Source organism: Girardinichthys multiradiatus, chromosome 24 (genome assembly GCF_021462225.1).
Source record: "Girardinichthys multiradiatus isolate DD_20200921_A chromosome 24, DD_fGirMul_XY1, whole genome shotgun sequence".
Lineage (NCBI taxonomy): Eukaryota > Metazoa > Chordata > Actinopteri > Cyprinodontiformes > Goodeidae > Girardinichthys > Girardinichthys multiradiatus.
Genome location: NC_061816.1, coordinates 16350908 through 16367341, shown reverse-complemented (window position 1 = coordinate 16367341; position 16434 = coordinate 16350908). Strand labels below are relative to the sequence as shown.

The 16434-nt window shown below is 39.2% G+C and overlaps 1 protein-coding gene across 2 annotated transcripts in view; it reads left to right on the top strand.

Annotated features, from left to right (window-relative positions):
* LOC124861578 (transmembrane protein 163-like) overlaps positions 1-16434 on the top strand; it is a 42615-nt gene that overhangs the window by 1675 nt on the left and 24506 nt on the right. The window contains exons 2-5 of one of the 2 annotated variants that reach the window (XM_047355415.1): positions 677-996; positions 2314-2433; positions 10797-10840; positions 10940-11031. In XM_047355415.1, coding sequence (XP_047211371.1) covers positions 825-996; positions 2314-2433; positions 10797-10840; positions 10940-11031 — 428 coding nt within the window. In that variant the 5' untranslated portion in view covers positions 677-824. The remainder of the gene's footprint in view (positions 1-676; positions 997-2313; positions 2434-10796; positions 10841-10939; positions 11032-16434) is intronic. The other variant, XM_047355416.1, reaches the window with a different exon arrangement.

Below are 16434 nucleotides of genomic sequence, written 5' to 3'. Positions count from 1 at the left end.
TGATGATTTTTCCACTTACACCTAATGGAAACAACATTTAAAATTAAAATATTACATCAGACCAATAAAAAACATGTTTAATACAGTAATGTGGGGTTTAAAAAACTATGCTTAATACCTGCTTAAAAGTTCTTCTTTTCAAAAGGTACCTTTAATCTGACAAACGAGCCTCATTGAAAGCATATTCTAATTTACTGAATATGACTGCAACAATTAAGACATTTTGAATTACATTTGCTGCTTGCATGGCTTTAGGTGCAGGAATCACATTTATGTTTCTTTGTCTTTATTTGTATCTTTTATTTCTAATAATAACTGTAGATTTTATTTCTACTACAACTGTTACTAATAATTTTATTTATTTATTGTATACACACTACGTAACAGAATACTATTAATACCTTCTTCTAATTACCCATTTCTTTATTTAAAATTTCACTACATAGCAGAGTATTTAATTTATGTGTTGCAGGCGTTCTTAATAGAATAACGTTTTCCTCATTATTTATATTATAACACCAATTGTTAATCTGTTTTGTTTTTAAATCTTAATGTCAACGCAAGTAAGCCAAACAGAAATACAATTGTCGAAAATGTGCAATGAAACCAAATTTTGCGACCGTAGTTTGTTTTGAAGGCCATATCTACTCCATTTCCGGCGTTGTCTCTCGTACAGTGCGTAATTTGGCGCAACTGAAGTCGCAACTGGACAGGGATCTCCCTCCGCCCCACTCTGTCTGCTGGTCTGTGCTCGTTGGAAAGGCTGCTTCTCTCTCCCAGGTGTGACATTCTTGGAGTACCTCACTGGACCCACAGCCGAGAAGATGACAGACCCATCCCCGCCAGACTCCACCGCCGTCCCGGAGCCGGCTGTTGGTGCGGACCCCACGGAGGTGAACGGCCAGTGCGAGCAGACGGACCACAGCGCTGAAAGTCAGGGAAAGGGTTTCAAGATGGATCAGGAGATGACGATAACAGAGAGCATAGAGGATCGAGGTGGGTGGTGTCAGATATATTCATTAGGGGGATATTATGCTCTCGGTTGTTTTAATAAAAGCTGTTTTACTGGGAAGTCTGTTTACACGTGGGATTTGGGTTATAACACAACATTTAAAATTGTCCTATTCTGTTTTATATTTTTCGTCATTAAACTTTACATAAACCTTGAGGGAACCTTTTCTAGGTCCAAATACGATAATATACATTTCAAAATATAAATATTATAAATTATATCAATATTATGAACTGAGCTGGCATGAAAAGTCATGGGGCCAGAAGTGCCCCTAATTCAGTAAATCAATCTTGCTAAAATGTCTCCGTATTAAATAACATTGAAAACTGTGCATAAATAATAATAATTAAATTTGTTGCCAAATGAATATACTATTTGTAAAAATATTTACCTTAAAATTATTTTATTATTTTCTCCACATCATGTATTTATTTATTTTAAAACAAAAGTCACAGTGATGCTGTGAAAATTAGCACAGGAACCCTGAAATCATTTAATAAATATTGAAATAATTACATTTGCCCTTAACATATGGGGATTTCAAATTCTTAATTAATGAATTTCTCATCTAGTTATTTAATTATATCTTCATGAAATTATTGACAGGTTTAAACTTTTCTGGCTAACTTTATAAACAGCTAAATAAATAATTTATTTAATTGTGGCACTTTCGGCCATCCATAAAGATATGTACTTCTGGTCCATTTACACTGTAATGTAAAGAATCATCTTAAAATGGAGAGGTTTTAGGCTTCTTAGATATAACACAGAAGAAAGTGACATGAAATTCAGATCCAGGTCTCTAAAAGCCAAATGGGTTCAGTTATTTCACCTCATTTTAAAACAACCGAGCAGTCAGATTCAGGAGACTGTACTATATTAAATTAGTACAACTAATTATGAAGCCTGTGGTCTGCATTCAGTATTTGTGCTGCTTTAGTCCTGCATTCAGAGACAGCATGGGCGACTGGAAAGAAACTACTACCTTTCAACAGGAAGAACTCATATCGATTCCTTACAAGGGTTTGCTTTATTCCTATTTTAGTGCAGTCATTCTAATGGGAGATCGTTTCTTCCTAAAACAGCCATAAACAACACTGTTTCATAAGGAAATTAAGTTTTTCTACAAACTAACCACCAGAAAAATGTGAAAAGAGAGGGATACAGTAAGTAAGAAGCGAAGAAATTATGAATTTATTTGTTTGGGAGACAAAGTTAGTCTGTGAACCTTGAAAATCAGTTTTCCTACAGTGTAACATTAGTTTTAAGTCAGAAACATTTGATTGTGACTGTGTGTGTAGGTCTTCTGGAGAGCAGTATGCGCCTGAAGCCTCAAGAAGCACAGAGCTACCGCAAGAAAGCTATCTGGGTGTCCTGGGTGTCCATCGTGGCCACCATAATCCTGGCTATTGCTGCTTTCAGTGAGTTACAGCTCTTTTAAATTGTTTTATTTACTTTGCAGAAATGCATGTTTGGATTTCTAGTGTTTGCTGACATCTACACCTAATCCGGAGGCTTTTTGAGGGCTGGCTGTTTGGCCCTCCAGTTGGAGGACTGGTTTATTGATTACTGTCACACCCTGCTGAACAATAGAAGATCCAGCAGCTTGATCAAACAGGAGTTCTTAAAGCCAAATGACAACTCAAAATGCAAGCATCTTGTTTCTTCCACTCTGCCGAATTTAATTTTCATCTGTAGTAAACATTTGCAAAGAGTCAGAGTCTGCTTGAGAAGATGATTGTTGTTTTCTAAGAATAATAGATCGCTCTGCATTTTAATCTCTAAGATCTCCCACCACAGGCTAATGTTCACCTGATGCTTTTTCATCCTCTTCTGCATTAGATGCAGATTAGTGCCTGAAAAGAGCTCCCGCTTTGCTACAGTGTTGTTGATTACCTCTAGAGTGGCCTGTAGATGAGCAAATAGGAGCTTCCTGTCAAGAAGGATCACTCTTATGTTTTTATTTGCCCTCATACACACCAGCTCTCTCTCTCCTTATGTATTCGGTGCTTTCATTAGCCTGGCAGCGGGACTCTTTGCTTGTCACACATCAGCTTCTCTCCTCATAAATGAAACATGTCACTGCTTCCAGATTAGGTGCAGAAACGAGATGACGAGGTGATGAATGAGGACAACGCAGTAGCAGGAATTACTCCGTCATTACTCACACAGTTGTCTTCTTTGATTTAGGGCCAAAGAATAAAACGTGAAAACAAACAAAGAAGCTTCAGTGGTTTAATAATTCATTTTAGGCATCTCAACAGTTTACAAATGTAGTTTGTTGATTTTGTTTCTTGTGCCAGCATTGACACAGAGGTATTTAGTTGTAGAACTCATTGCTGTAAGATCCCCCTTGTAGTTTTCCACATTGTGTCATAGACCCACTGAAAGTAGCAGAAGATATAGGATACACATTTTTGAAATATAAAAATTTGAGAGTGAAACGTGAATTTGTATTCAGCCCCCGAGTCAATAATTTTTAGAACTATCTTAGTAGACCAGACAGTACATTATGTCTCTAGTTGTGCCCGTTCTTCTTTGTAAAATTGCTCCAAAGCTTTGGTCTAAGCCACTCTATTTGAGCTCTGGTTGGATGTTTAGGATTGTTGGCCAATCTTAAGGTGAACCCCAGATTAGATGGAGGGTATCTGTGAACACCAGCTTTCAAAAGTTGTCTCGTATCCCTAATTGTGTCTACGTCTGGACTTTGACTGGGCCATTTAATCAGTTAATACATTGGGGAGACCAAGTATTTGATACAGAGCTGATTTTGCAGGTTTCCCCACTTGGAAAGCATGTAGAAGTCTTTAATTTTTATCGTAGGTACTCTTCAACTGTGAGCGATGGAATCTAAAAAACAAAATCCAGAAAATCACGTTATGTGAATTTGAAGTAATTAATTAGAATTTTATTGCATGACATAAGTATTTGATACATCAGAAAAACAAAGCTTAATATTTGGTACAGAAACCTTTGTTTGCAATCGCAGATATCAGACGTTTCCCGTAGTTCTTGACGGGGTTTGCACAGAATGCAGCAGGGATTGTGTCCACTCCTCCATACAGATCTTTTCCAGATCCTTCAGGTTTCGGGGCTGTCGCTGGACAGTACGGACTTTCTGCTCCCATGCAAAATCAGCAGTGTATCAAATACCTGTTCTCCCCACTGTATGCTGTGATCTAAACAATCCCTGCTGTATGATTGAGGTCTTTGCCTATACTGCCTCCAACAGGTTTTTCTTCCTGGAATGCCTTGTATTTTTCCCCATTCATCTTCTCTGTGACTAAATTCCCTGTGCGTGTTTAAGAAAAGCATGCCCACAGCATGATGCTGCCACTAATATGTTTCTACATATTCTGTCACATAAAGCATTTTGCATGTAACTCAGAAAGTTAGGTTTTCCTGTCATCTGACCAGAGCACCTTCTTGCACGTTTGCTGTTTCCCCTGCACAGCTTGTAAACATAGTAGCCCTGTCAACAGAATTCCCACCTGAGCTGTGGATCTCTGCAGCTGCTCCAGAGTTACCATGAGCCTTTTGGTTGCTCCTCTGTTTAATGTTCTTGCCTGGTCTGTGAGTTTAGGTGGATGGCCATGTCTTGGTAGGTATGCGGTCCTGCATACTCTTTCAGTTTTCAGATGATGGATTGCTGTGTGATATTTTTAAACTTGGGATATTGTTGCAAAGCTCAACTATAATTTAAACTTTCAATAACCTTTTCCAATATTAAAAACAGTTTGACTGTATTTAATAATTAGCTGATTTTTGAGGATATATATTTGTACTTTTATTTAGGGGTATCGGAATTAAGTAAATACAAATGTGCACCATTTGTTAAAACAAATGTGCAAAACAATTTTACCTTACAATTATTTTGTGTCTGTAGTTTTAAATGTCCCTGAAATACACTGATGTTAGTGGTTGACCAAATGTGAAAAGGTTCAGGTTGAATGAACACTACAGCAAAGCTCTAAAAAACAAGACTGGAGTCAGTTTTAGGAGTTCTACATCTAGTACTTTTAATTACTAAAAGTGTTCAGTTGTTTATTTTACCTGAAAAATCTCAATTTTACACCTTAAGTTTTTATTATTGAAATGTTGCATGTGTGCTATAAGCTAATATGAATATGTTTTGTATTTTAGTTAATAAACACATTATACAGCAGCATAAATTAGACTTCTTATAGCTCAGTTGTTGTAATTGGAGGCCTGCTCTTTGTGTCATGGACGGTGTTAGTAAACAGTTCACTGCAGCAGTTGCATAACTGCTCATTAAAACTCTGTTGAACTGTCGTTAAAATTACCACTGCCTCCAGACACAAGCCAGAGTTTATTGAATATCAGAGAGGCGCTCGGCGAGCTTTAGTTCAATATGAATATGATTCCTGCAGGTAGGAAACAGGCTGCTGATTCTTCTGTTGTCACGTCTGCATGATGAAGGACAGCTATCATAGAGCTGTGTTTGGTTTACTGAAGGTCCTTTATTCTGTTTAGCCTGAGGCATGTCATGCTATCCTGTTAGCGAGAAATGTTTATACACATCATCAGCTGGTTTAATTTAAGTATTTATTTTGATTCCTATCTTATACACTCTAAAGCTCAACTTCATAAAATATTTTTATCATCTGTAGGTAAATGCTACTTATAGATTATAGGAACCATAATACTACTACTATTTTACACCAAAAACATGATCGTCGTTTTACATTTATTTTTTTTGCCAAAAAAATACATATAAGTTATTATAATTTTTTTGTTAAGGAGAACTTTATTTTGCTTGTGTACCCCAAGAGTAAATACAAAGTCTAAGGACACTGAGGGTTCTTTGAAAACTAGGAGCAGTATTCTAGTGTTTATTTTGTAATTATAAAGAAGTCACTTCTTTCGTTTCCTTGAGTCTATTTAGTCTAGTTTGCAGGTAAACAACCTCCAAAGTTATAAGTCCATTTGCTAAAGGAGTGATTCTCTCCCACAGAGAGAGCCGCACCTTAACTAACCATAACATCCTATTATTAAAATATACAGGTCCTTCTCAAAATATTAGCATATTGTGATAAAGTTCATTATTTTCCATAATGTCATGATGAAAATTTAACATTTATATATTTTAGATTCATTGCACACTAACTGAAATATTTCAGGTCTTTTATTGTCTTAATACGGATGATTTTGGCATACAGCTCATGAAAACCCAAAATTCCTATCTCACAAAATTAGCATATAATTAAAAGGGTCTCTAAACGAGCTATGAACCTAATCATCTGAATCAACGAGTTAACTCTAAACACCTGCAAAAGATTCCTGAGGCCTTTAAAACTCCCAGCCTGGTTCATCACTCAAAATCCCAATCATGGGTAAGACTGCCGACCTGACTGCTGTCTAGAAGGCCACTATTGACACCCTCAAGCAAGAGGGTAAGACACAGAAAGATATTTCTGAACGAATAGGCTGTTCCCAGAGTGCTGTATCAAGGCACCTCAGTGGGAAGTCTGTGGGAAGGAAAAAGTGTGGCAGAAAACGCTGCACAACGAGAAGAGGTGACCGGACTCTGAGAAAGATTGTGGAGAAGGGCCGATTCTAGACCTTGGGGGACCTGCGGAAGCAGTGGACTGAGTCTGGAGTAGAAACATCCAGAGCCACCGTGCACAGGCGTGTGCAGGAAATGGGCTACAGGTGCCACATTCCCCAGGTCAAGCCACTTTTGAACCAGAAACAGCGGCAGAAGCGCCTGACCTGGGCTACAGACAAGCAGCACTGGACTGTTGCTCAGTGGTCCAAAGTACTTTTTTCGGATGAAAGCAAATTCTGCATGTCATTCGGAAATCAAGGTGCCAGAGTCTGGAGGAAGACTGGGGAGAAGGAAATGCCAAAATGCCAGAAGTCCAGTGTCAAGTACCCACAGTCAGTGATGGTCTGGGGTGCCGTGTCAGCTGCTGGTGTTGGTCCACTGTGTTTTATCAAGGGCAGGGTCAATGCAGCTAGATATCAGGAGATTTTGGAGCACTTCATGCTTCCATCTGCTGAAAAGCTTTATGGAGATGAAGATTTCATTTTTCAGCACGACCTGGCACCTGCTCACAGTGCCAAAACCACTGGTAAATGGTTTACTGACCATGGTATCACTGTGCTCAATTGGCTTGCCAACTCTCCTGACATGAACCCCATAGAGAATCTGTGGGATATTGTGAAGAGAACGTTGAGAGACTCAAGACCCAACACTCTGGATGAGCTAAAGGCCGCTATCGAAGCATCCTGGGCCTCCATAAGACCTCAGCAGTGCCACAGGCTGATTGCCTCCATGCCACGCCGCATTGAAGCAGTCCTTTCTGCCAAAGGATTCCCGACCAAGTATTGTGTGCATAACTCTACATGATTATTTGAAGGTTGACGTTTTTTGTATTAAAAACATTTTTCTTTTATTGGTCGGATGAAATATGCTAATTTTGTGAGATAGGAATTTTGGGTTTTCATGAGCTGTATGCCAAAATCATCCGTATTAAGACAATAAAAGACCTGAAATATTTCAGTTAGTGTGCAATGAATCTAAAATATATTAATGTTAAATTTTCATCATGACATTATGGAAAATAATGAACTTTATCACAATATGCTAATATTTTGAGAAGGACCTGTAGGTAAATAAATAAAGATAGATACTTCATACAAACACCTCATATTACATAATGACCCTTTGCTTAGAGCTATCGGGTCTTGAGAACTCCTAGTTGAATACTACACAGATTAAAAAGGAAAAATATGACAATAATAGTTAGATATGAAGATTGGTTGTTCAACAGCCCATAAAATATTCACTTCTTCAAGGTGCTGTACGTGATTATTCAGTTAGTTTCCTTACTTTTAAGTGGTTTTAAGTGATAAAGTAACACAATGTAGAAAAACATTCAGAATTAAACCAAAAGATGTTTATCAGAATGTTTACACATACAGATGTGATAAATATGGTGTGCATTTGCATCCACCCATCGATACACCTAAAAAAAATCCTGTGCGACTAACTGCCTTCAGAAATCACCTCATTAGTAAACAGAGTCCATCCGTACTTTTCTAAATCTTACTATAAACACCGCTGTTCTGAGACGGCCTTGGAGAATAAATCATTTGCTCTGGTTTTTGTCGAGAGGTATCAGGGTAAAGGAGGTTGAATACAAATGAATGCACTTTTTTCAGATCACATTGATGTGTGTGAAAAGGTCCCGGAGCTACGAGGAACCTTTTAAATCCCAAGTCAGAGGTTGGTTTTACTGCCCTGTCAGAGCGTTGAGGGGTTTCAGTCCACTCCTCAGCACCTGCTGCTACTCTGCGGCCCCTCTACACGGTGAAGGTGGCTCTGAAAACCATTAGTGCTAATCAAACATGACAAAATGCGTTGTGAGATGTTCTAACAGACGGGCGGGTGCAGCAGCAATGTTGCTCACACCTAACATACTGTCTGCACATCCTCAGATTGAGACATGGCAGGACTGTTTGAGACCGGTGTATGACAGCACCGAAATAAACAAAACCAGTTGCTGTTTGTTTCAGCTGAACAACAGCTTCTGTTTTGTTAAATAAAAAGGGCAGAGATAGACTGCATCAGGGTGCCAAATGTAAAGATACTAGTGAAAAAAAGTGCTTCAGTAAAATGCAAATCAGCTGCAGAAACAGCCAGTAACACCAGACAGTTCAGAGTATGTTCTGGTGTCCTTCCTCTCTTGTCTGATGAGACAAGCAGCAACGAAGAAGCGAACAGGAGAGACTGTGTGAGCTACCTCCCCTCCGACACCCACCCAGCTTCCCCGGGAGCCAATTAGCCATCACTGGGTTCAGCTTTGACGACTACAGAGCTGCAGCAGCGATATTTATACAAAATGTCCTTTTTTTCTTCCCAATAAAGGAGTGAGAGGAAGATGAAGTGGGGAGGGAAGAGAGACTTATCTTTCTTTGTTACAGTGGGTGAAATATTTATTTCAACCCCCTGCTGATTTTGTTAGTTTGCTTATCAGTCTATTTTTATAATGGTTTCATTTTAAGGTAGAGAGACAAAGAAACCAAAAACCAAGAAAAATACATGACCATGGAGTTACAAATTTCCTGGCATGTCTTTGAGTGAAATTAAAATCTCCACCTCCATCAGGCAGAAGGCAGGAGATCTGCTCAAGGCTGGGGTGGACTACAATACCCAAAGCTGTTGGATCCATTATTTACAAATGGAAGAAATAAAACAGGCAACTAATGTCGATGAAAGATTTTTGCTCTTGGTGCCAGGATGATTATGAGAAAGGTGAAGGCAGCTGGGACCACAATCACCTAGAACACCATTGGTAATTTTGTACAGCGGTCACTGGATTAAATTTTGCTGTCCCTGGCTGTAGATGACTGACCCGTACATGACACAGTTTGCCAGTGATGATTTAAATGGTTTAGAGAAAGGGAGCTGAAACATATCACCGTGCAGCTTCTAAGAAACCTGCAGGATTTAGAGAGTTTCTGTAAAGAGGATTGGGCTCGAATGCCTACGGGATATGTGTAAAAGAGGTCACCAGTTCCAAGAAACATCTATGCCTTGGGCTTCCCCATAAAGGTTACAGAAGGTACAGGTTTCTTCTAAATAATAGAGCATGTTGAGTATGATTAAGAAACTTCCTTGCATTACTGCTTTTGCTATTGCGATGAGATTTGGGTCATTATTCTGGGTCATTAAATGGATGGACCCTATCCCCTGCCTTCTGTGTTTTGGCCAAGAAAGAAGGTGCTCATCCAAGATTTCACACTGAATTGTCCCATTCAGTGGCCCCAAAAGGTGGTGAAATTATGCCGTACCTTTAGCAACAAATTACAGCTCCAAACCATGATGCTTCCTCTACCGTGACTGACTGTGCCAATGGTGTCCTCCAGGTCAAAGTAAGCATTGCTTTACCCCCAAACAAGAATAAGTCAGAGTAACCTGAGTCACTGTGTACATTTGGGGTTGTAGATGATAAGATCGCCTTGTGTGCATCGTTACTTCACAGGCCGCCTGCCCTTATTTGCTTTCATTTTATCAGCTGTCAGTTTCAAGCCGCTGAGCAGCATCTCCTCCCTGCTTATTTAACGTAGATTGTGTGCACAAAGTCAGGTGTTCTGGCTTAATCTGCCACATAAACGACGAGCAGTTCTGTTTAGAGATTGTACTGTTTTCAAATTAGATGAGGATGAAATTTTCAGAATTTCGCTCCACATACTTCAAGTGTCATAAAAAGACTCCACTCACTGATTTGTATGCAGGGCAGGCTCGGTTACTGTTTTCGTTTTGATCTTCGCCATTGGAAGCAGGAGCGATAGATTGTGCCTTTATCCTGGAGAGAGCGACAGAATGTAGATGAAACAATAAGAGAGGATTAGGGAGCTTGAGCTGCTGGAGGGAAAGAGAAAAAGCAAACAGAAGAAAAGGAAATGATGTGAGCAGCTAGAAGGGAAGCAGAGAAACCGACACCTCTCTGGGTTGTGTTTCTGAATGCAACGCTGATGCAGGTTGCAGGCCCCCTGTGAGTTTTTCTAAAAATAACTTGAAGAGGAGGATTCCTCCTTTCTGTCTGATTTATTTCTGAAAACCAAAATGATTTCAGTTTCTTGTCTCATCTGGCTGGCTTGCTGTTAATGGAAAGTACAGCTGATCTGTTTTCCACCAGATGTGCTCAATTATTCTTTATTTTGAGAAACAGCAAGCAAATATTTTAATTTAGATAAAGTCCAGTTAATAAATGTATAAATATGAATACGTCTTGTTCTGTGTGTTCTCTTCCAGCTGTGTCCATTATGCGCCACAGTGCCTCTGCTTTTGGATTTGCTGTAAGTCTAATGTAAAGCCTCCGCTCCAACACATCTAAGAACTGAAGTATGGGAATGTCGTGAAGAGCATGCTAAATGGTTTTTGTTTTCACTCTACAGTTCGACGCCACGCTGGATGTGCTGTCCTCTGTCATCGTGCTGTGGCGCTACAGCAACGCAGCAGCTGTGCATTCGGCGCACCGCGAATACATGTGAGTGCCATCACGGTCATCCACAGCATATGCAAAAGTATCCACACTCCTTAAATCTTTCCACAATTTGTCACATTATAAGCACAAATCTCTATTGTGACGGGAGTGGTAAAAAAAAAAAAAAAGTTCTCCTAGGTTTTGAACGGGTTTTGGGTGAGGAACGATGTGTAGGGCTCTGTTTGGTGCCCAAATGTCCTGAAGCAGCAAATGCACCATTTGGAAAGGTGCAGACTGCCTTGATTAGGCTGATTGAGCACACCTGTGGTGTGTGTAGCCTGCAAACCAGGACAGGGATTTCAGAAAGAGAGGAGACAGTATCATCCAACTAAGGCTGTACTGCAGGACTGTTGAGAACATCATAAATCTGATTGTAATAGCTTTGGATGGATTGGGGACATAAAAGCTCATAATTTTGGATTGACTCAGTTCCAGTATAGTTTTACGGTTCCACAGTCACCAATTCCACCATGGTTATTTATCACACCAGAAGTTGATCTGAAATTGGGGGAATTACTTAAAAAGGGAAAGACTCCATAATGGGTTATAGTGAATAATTATTTTGGAAGATTTAAAGATACTATAATTATATATACAGATGGATCTAAAGATCCAAATAGTGGCAGAACAGGAGCAGCTGTGAATATCCCACAGCATAAAGTCATGATTAAAAGGAGAACAACAGATCATCTAGCAGTTTTTACAGTTGAATTATCTGCCATTATGTTAGCTTTAGAATGGTTGCGTGATAATATTAGGGAAGAAAGTAAATATATTATTGCATCCGATAGTCAAGCTGCATTATTAAGTATAAAATCTGGCAAATCTTGTAGATTAGATTTATTATTAGGTATATATCCCTTATTAGTTTAGCTATATAATAAGAAATGTTTTGTTCGATTGATCTGGATTCCTGCTCATGTAGGAATAGAGGGAAATGATGAAGTAGATATATTAGCTAAACAGGGCCATGAAATCAGATATTATTAATTGAAGTATTCCTTTAAGCAAAAGTGAGGGTAAATCATTCAAAATAAAATCCTTAAGGTTTGGCAGGAACAATGGGATAATCATGACACTGGTAGAGATTTATATAAAATTCAAAAGTATGTGGGGGGTAATAATTGTATGAATGGTAGGCGGAAAGAAGAGGTAGTTATATCTCGACTTAGAATTGGTCATACTGGACTTAATAGTTCTCTCTTCAGAATGGGGAAGCATGAAACAGGGACTTGTAATTATTGTAAACAGATGGAAACAGTAGAGCATGTATTATTAGAATGTAATAAGTATTCGGAGGAACGTCAGCAACTAAAATCGATACTAAATAGAGAGAAAATAGGATTTTCTATGATAAATCTTCTAGGAAATAAATCAAATTATGTTACAAAAAAAATTTATTAGATTTTTGAAAAACACAGGGTTATTTAATCGTATTTAAAGAATGCGTGTATGTTTATGTGTGTATGCATTTGCGTACACACACACACACATAAACATACATACATATATATATATATATACATATATATATATATATATATATATATATGTATATATATATATATATATACATATATATATATATATATATATATGTATGTATGTATGTGAGTGTGTATGGATGTATATCATTGAGGTTTGTATTATTACAGGTCCTTCTCAAAATATTAGCATATTGTGATAAAGTTCATTATTTTCTATAATGTCATGATGAAAATTTAACATTCATATATTTTAGATTCATTGCACAGTAACTGAAATATTTCAGGTCTTTTATTGTCTTAATACGGATGATTTTGGCATACAGCTCATGAAAACCCAAAATTCCTATCTCACAAAATTAGCATATTTCATCCGACCAATAAAAGAAAAGTGTTTTTAATACAAAAAACGTCAACCTTCAAATAATCATGTACAGTTATGCACTCAATACTTGGTCGGGAATCCTTTTGCAGAAATGACTGCTTCAATGCGGCGTGGCATGGACGCAATCAGCCTGTGGCACTGCTGAGGTCTTATGGAGGCCCAGGATGCTTCGATAGCGGCCTTTAGCTCATCCAGAGTGTTGGGTCTTGAGTCTCTCAACGTTCTCTTCACAATATCCCACAGATTCTCTATGGGGTTCAGGTCAGGAGAGTTGGCAGGCCAATTGAGCACAGTGATACCATGGTCAGTAAACCATTTACCAGTGGTTTTGGCACTGTGAGCAGGTGACAGGTCGTGCTGAAAAATGAAATCTTCATCTCCATAAAGCTTTTCAGCAGATGGAAGCATGAAGTGCTCCAAAATCTCCTGATAGCTAGCTGCATTGACCCTGCCCTTGATAAAACACAGTGGACCAACACCAGCAGCTGACACGGCACCCCAGACCATCACTGACTGTGGGTACTTGACACTGGACTTCTGGCATTTTGGCATTTCCTTCTCCCCAGTCTTCCTCCAGACTCTGGCACCTTGATTTCCGAATGACATGCAGAATTTGCTTTCATCCGAAAAAAGTACTTTGGACCACTGAGCATCAGTCCAGTGCTGCTTCTCTGTAGTCCAGGTCAGGCGCTTCTGCCGCTGTTTCTGGTTCAAAAGTGGCTTGACCTGGGGAATGCAGCACCTGTAGCCCATTTTCTGCACACGCCTGTGCACGGTGGCTCTGGATGTTTCTACTCCAGACTCAGTCCACTGCTTCCGCAGGTCCCCCAAGGTCTGGAATCGGCCCTTCTCCACAATCTTCCTCAGGGTCCGGTCACCTCTTCTCGTTGTGCAGCGTTTTCTGCCACACTTTTTCCTTCCCACAGACTTCCCACTGAGGTGCCTTGATACAGCACTCTGGGAACAGCCTATTCGTTCAGAAATTTCTTTCTGTGTCTTACCCTCTTGCTTGAGGGTGTCAATAGTGGCCTTCTGGACAGCAGTCAGGTCGGCAGTCTTACCCATGATTGGGGTTTTGAGTGATGAACCAGGCTGGGAGTTTTAAAGGCCTCAGGAATCTTTTGCAGGTGTTTAGAGTTAACTCGTTGATTCAGATGATTAGGTTCATAGCTCGTTTAGAGACCCTTTTAATGATATGCTAATTTTGTGAGATAGGAATTTTGGGTTTTCATGAGCTGTATGCCAAAATCCTCCGTATTAAGACAATAAAAGACCTGAAATATTTCAGTTAGTGTGCAATGAATCTAAAATATATGAATGTTAAATTTTCATCATGACATTATGGAAAATAATGAACTTTATCACAATATGCTAATATTTTGAGAAGGACCTGTATATTCCCTCTGAGATTATTGATGATCACACTCCAGCCTGGTAGGTGGCAGTAAATGCGTCTGTTTTGCCATCCGCCAATAAAAAACAAAGGAAGAAGAGAGGAGACAGTTGTATTTAGAAGAAAACCCCTTCAGCTAAACAACTAAGTGGTTGCTTTGAGGAAGACCTGCCTTTTTAATAAAACTGAACTCAAAACCTCAGACTGGAGGGCTAATGCAATGAGAGGCCTGGTAAGCTGGCCACAGCGTTGCTTTCACTTGCTTGTTAAAAGCAGTCCCAGTTATCTGCACTATGTTTACTTCCATACACACTCTTGAGTAACTTTACCAATTAGCTTGATAACTGCCTGCTTCTGTACGGTCTTCACAATTCAGATTTTCTGTGGTTGATTACAATAAAGTGAATGTGAATTTATTTACATACCACATTAAAATCATAAGTTGACCAAAGTGGTTTACATTCAGTCAAGCAAAACAGTTAGTTCTAGGTGGTATTTAATTACTTTATTTGTTCCCTCTTTTGTTGATAAAGTTTATCAGATGTCTCAAGTGGTACACAAATGAAACAAAGAGATGTGGGTTTCAGTTTGTTTTAGTCTCTGAAAAGTGTGCTGTGTATTTGTAATAAGTCCCCTTTAATCTGCTAACTCTTTATAAAATGAAGGACTTTCAGAAGTCACCTAAATGGCATCCACCTTTGTCTAATTTACCCTTTAGTATAAATCCAGCTGTTCTGTGAAGGCTTCAAGATTTTTGGAGAACACCAATGAACAAAAAGCATCATGGAGACCAAGAACAACACCAGATAGTTCAGGGATAAAGTTGTGGAGAGGTTTAATGCAGGGGTAGGTCATAAAACAATGGCAAGGAGAGTATTAATCAGAGTCAATAAACCCACAGTAACTCTGGAGGAGCCGCAGAAATGATTTGGCCTTCCATCAAGGTCCGATTCTTCTCTAGTGGCAAGAAGAAAGCCAAGTCCTGTTTGGAGTTTACCATGAGCCATGTAGGGAGATAAAGCAAACATGTGGAAGAAGGTGCACTGGTCAAATGACTACATGCAAAACGCTATGGTGGAAACTATCACTCCACATCATCCTGGACACACCGTCCTTATGGTAAAACATACTGTGGAAATGTTTTTTCTCTGCAGGGACAGATAAACTGGCCAGTGTTGATGGAAAGATGGATGGATGAACAAGTTGGCTGAACAAAAAGGCTGGAAGAAACTTGAGATTGGGGCAGAGGTTAAACTTTCGAGCAGGATAGCAACCCTAAACATATACCCAGAGCTATGATGGTTCAGATCAAAGCATATTCGTGTTATTGTGGCCCAGTCAAAGGCCAGACCTAAATGTAATTAAAACTGGTGGCAATACTTAAAAACTGAAGTGAAAAGATACTCTTTATCTATTCTGACTTAGCTTCAGCTGTTTGCAAGGAACAATTGACAGATGTTTTTAGATGTACAGGTCCTTCTCAAAATATTAGCATATTGTGATAAAGTTCATTATTTTCTATAATGTCATGATGAAAATTTAACATTCATATATTTTAGATTCATTGCACAGTAACTGAAATATTTCAGGTCTTTTATTGTCTTAATACGGATGATTTTGGCATACAGCTCATGAAAACCCAAAATTCCTATCTCACAAAATTAGCATATTTCATCCGACCAATAAAAGAAAAGTGTTTTTAATACAAAAAACGTCAACCTTCAAATAATCATGTACAGTTATGCACTCAATACTTGGTCGGGAATCCTTTTGCAGAAATGACTGCTTCAATGCGGCGTGGCATGGACGCAATCAGCCTGTGGCACTGCTGAGGTCTTATGGAGGCCCAGGATGCTTCGATAGCGGCCTTTAGCTCATCCAGAGTGTTGGGTCTTGAGTCTCTCAACGTTCTCTTCACAATATCCCACAGATTCTCTATGGGGTTCAGGTCAGGAGAGTTGGCAGGCCAATTGAGCACAGTGATACCATGGTCAGTAAACCATTTACCAGTGGTTTTGGCACTGTGAGCAGGTGACAGGTCGTGCTGAAAAATGAAATCTTCATCTCCATAAAGCTTTTCAGCAGATGGAAGCATGAAGTGCTCCAAAATCTCCTGATAGCTAGCTGCATTGACCCTGCCCTTG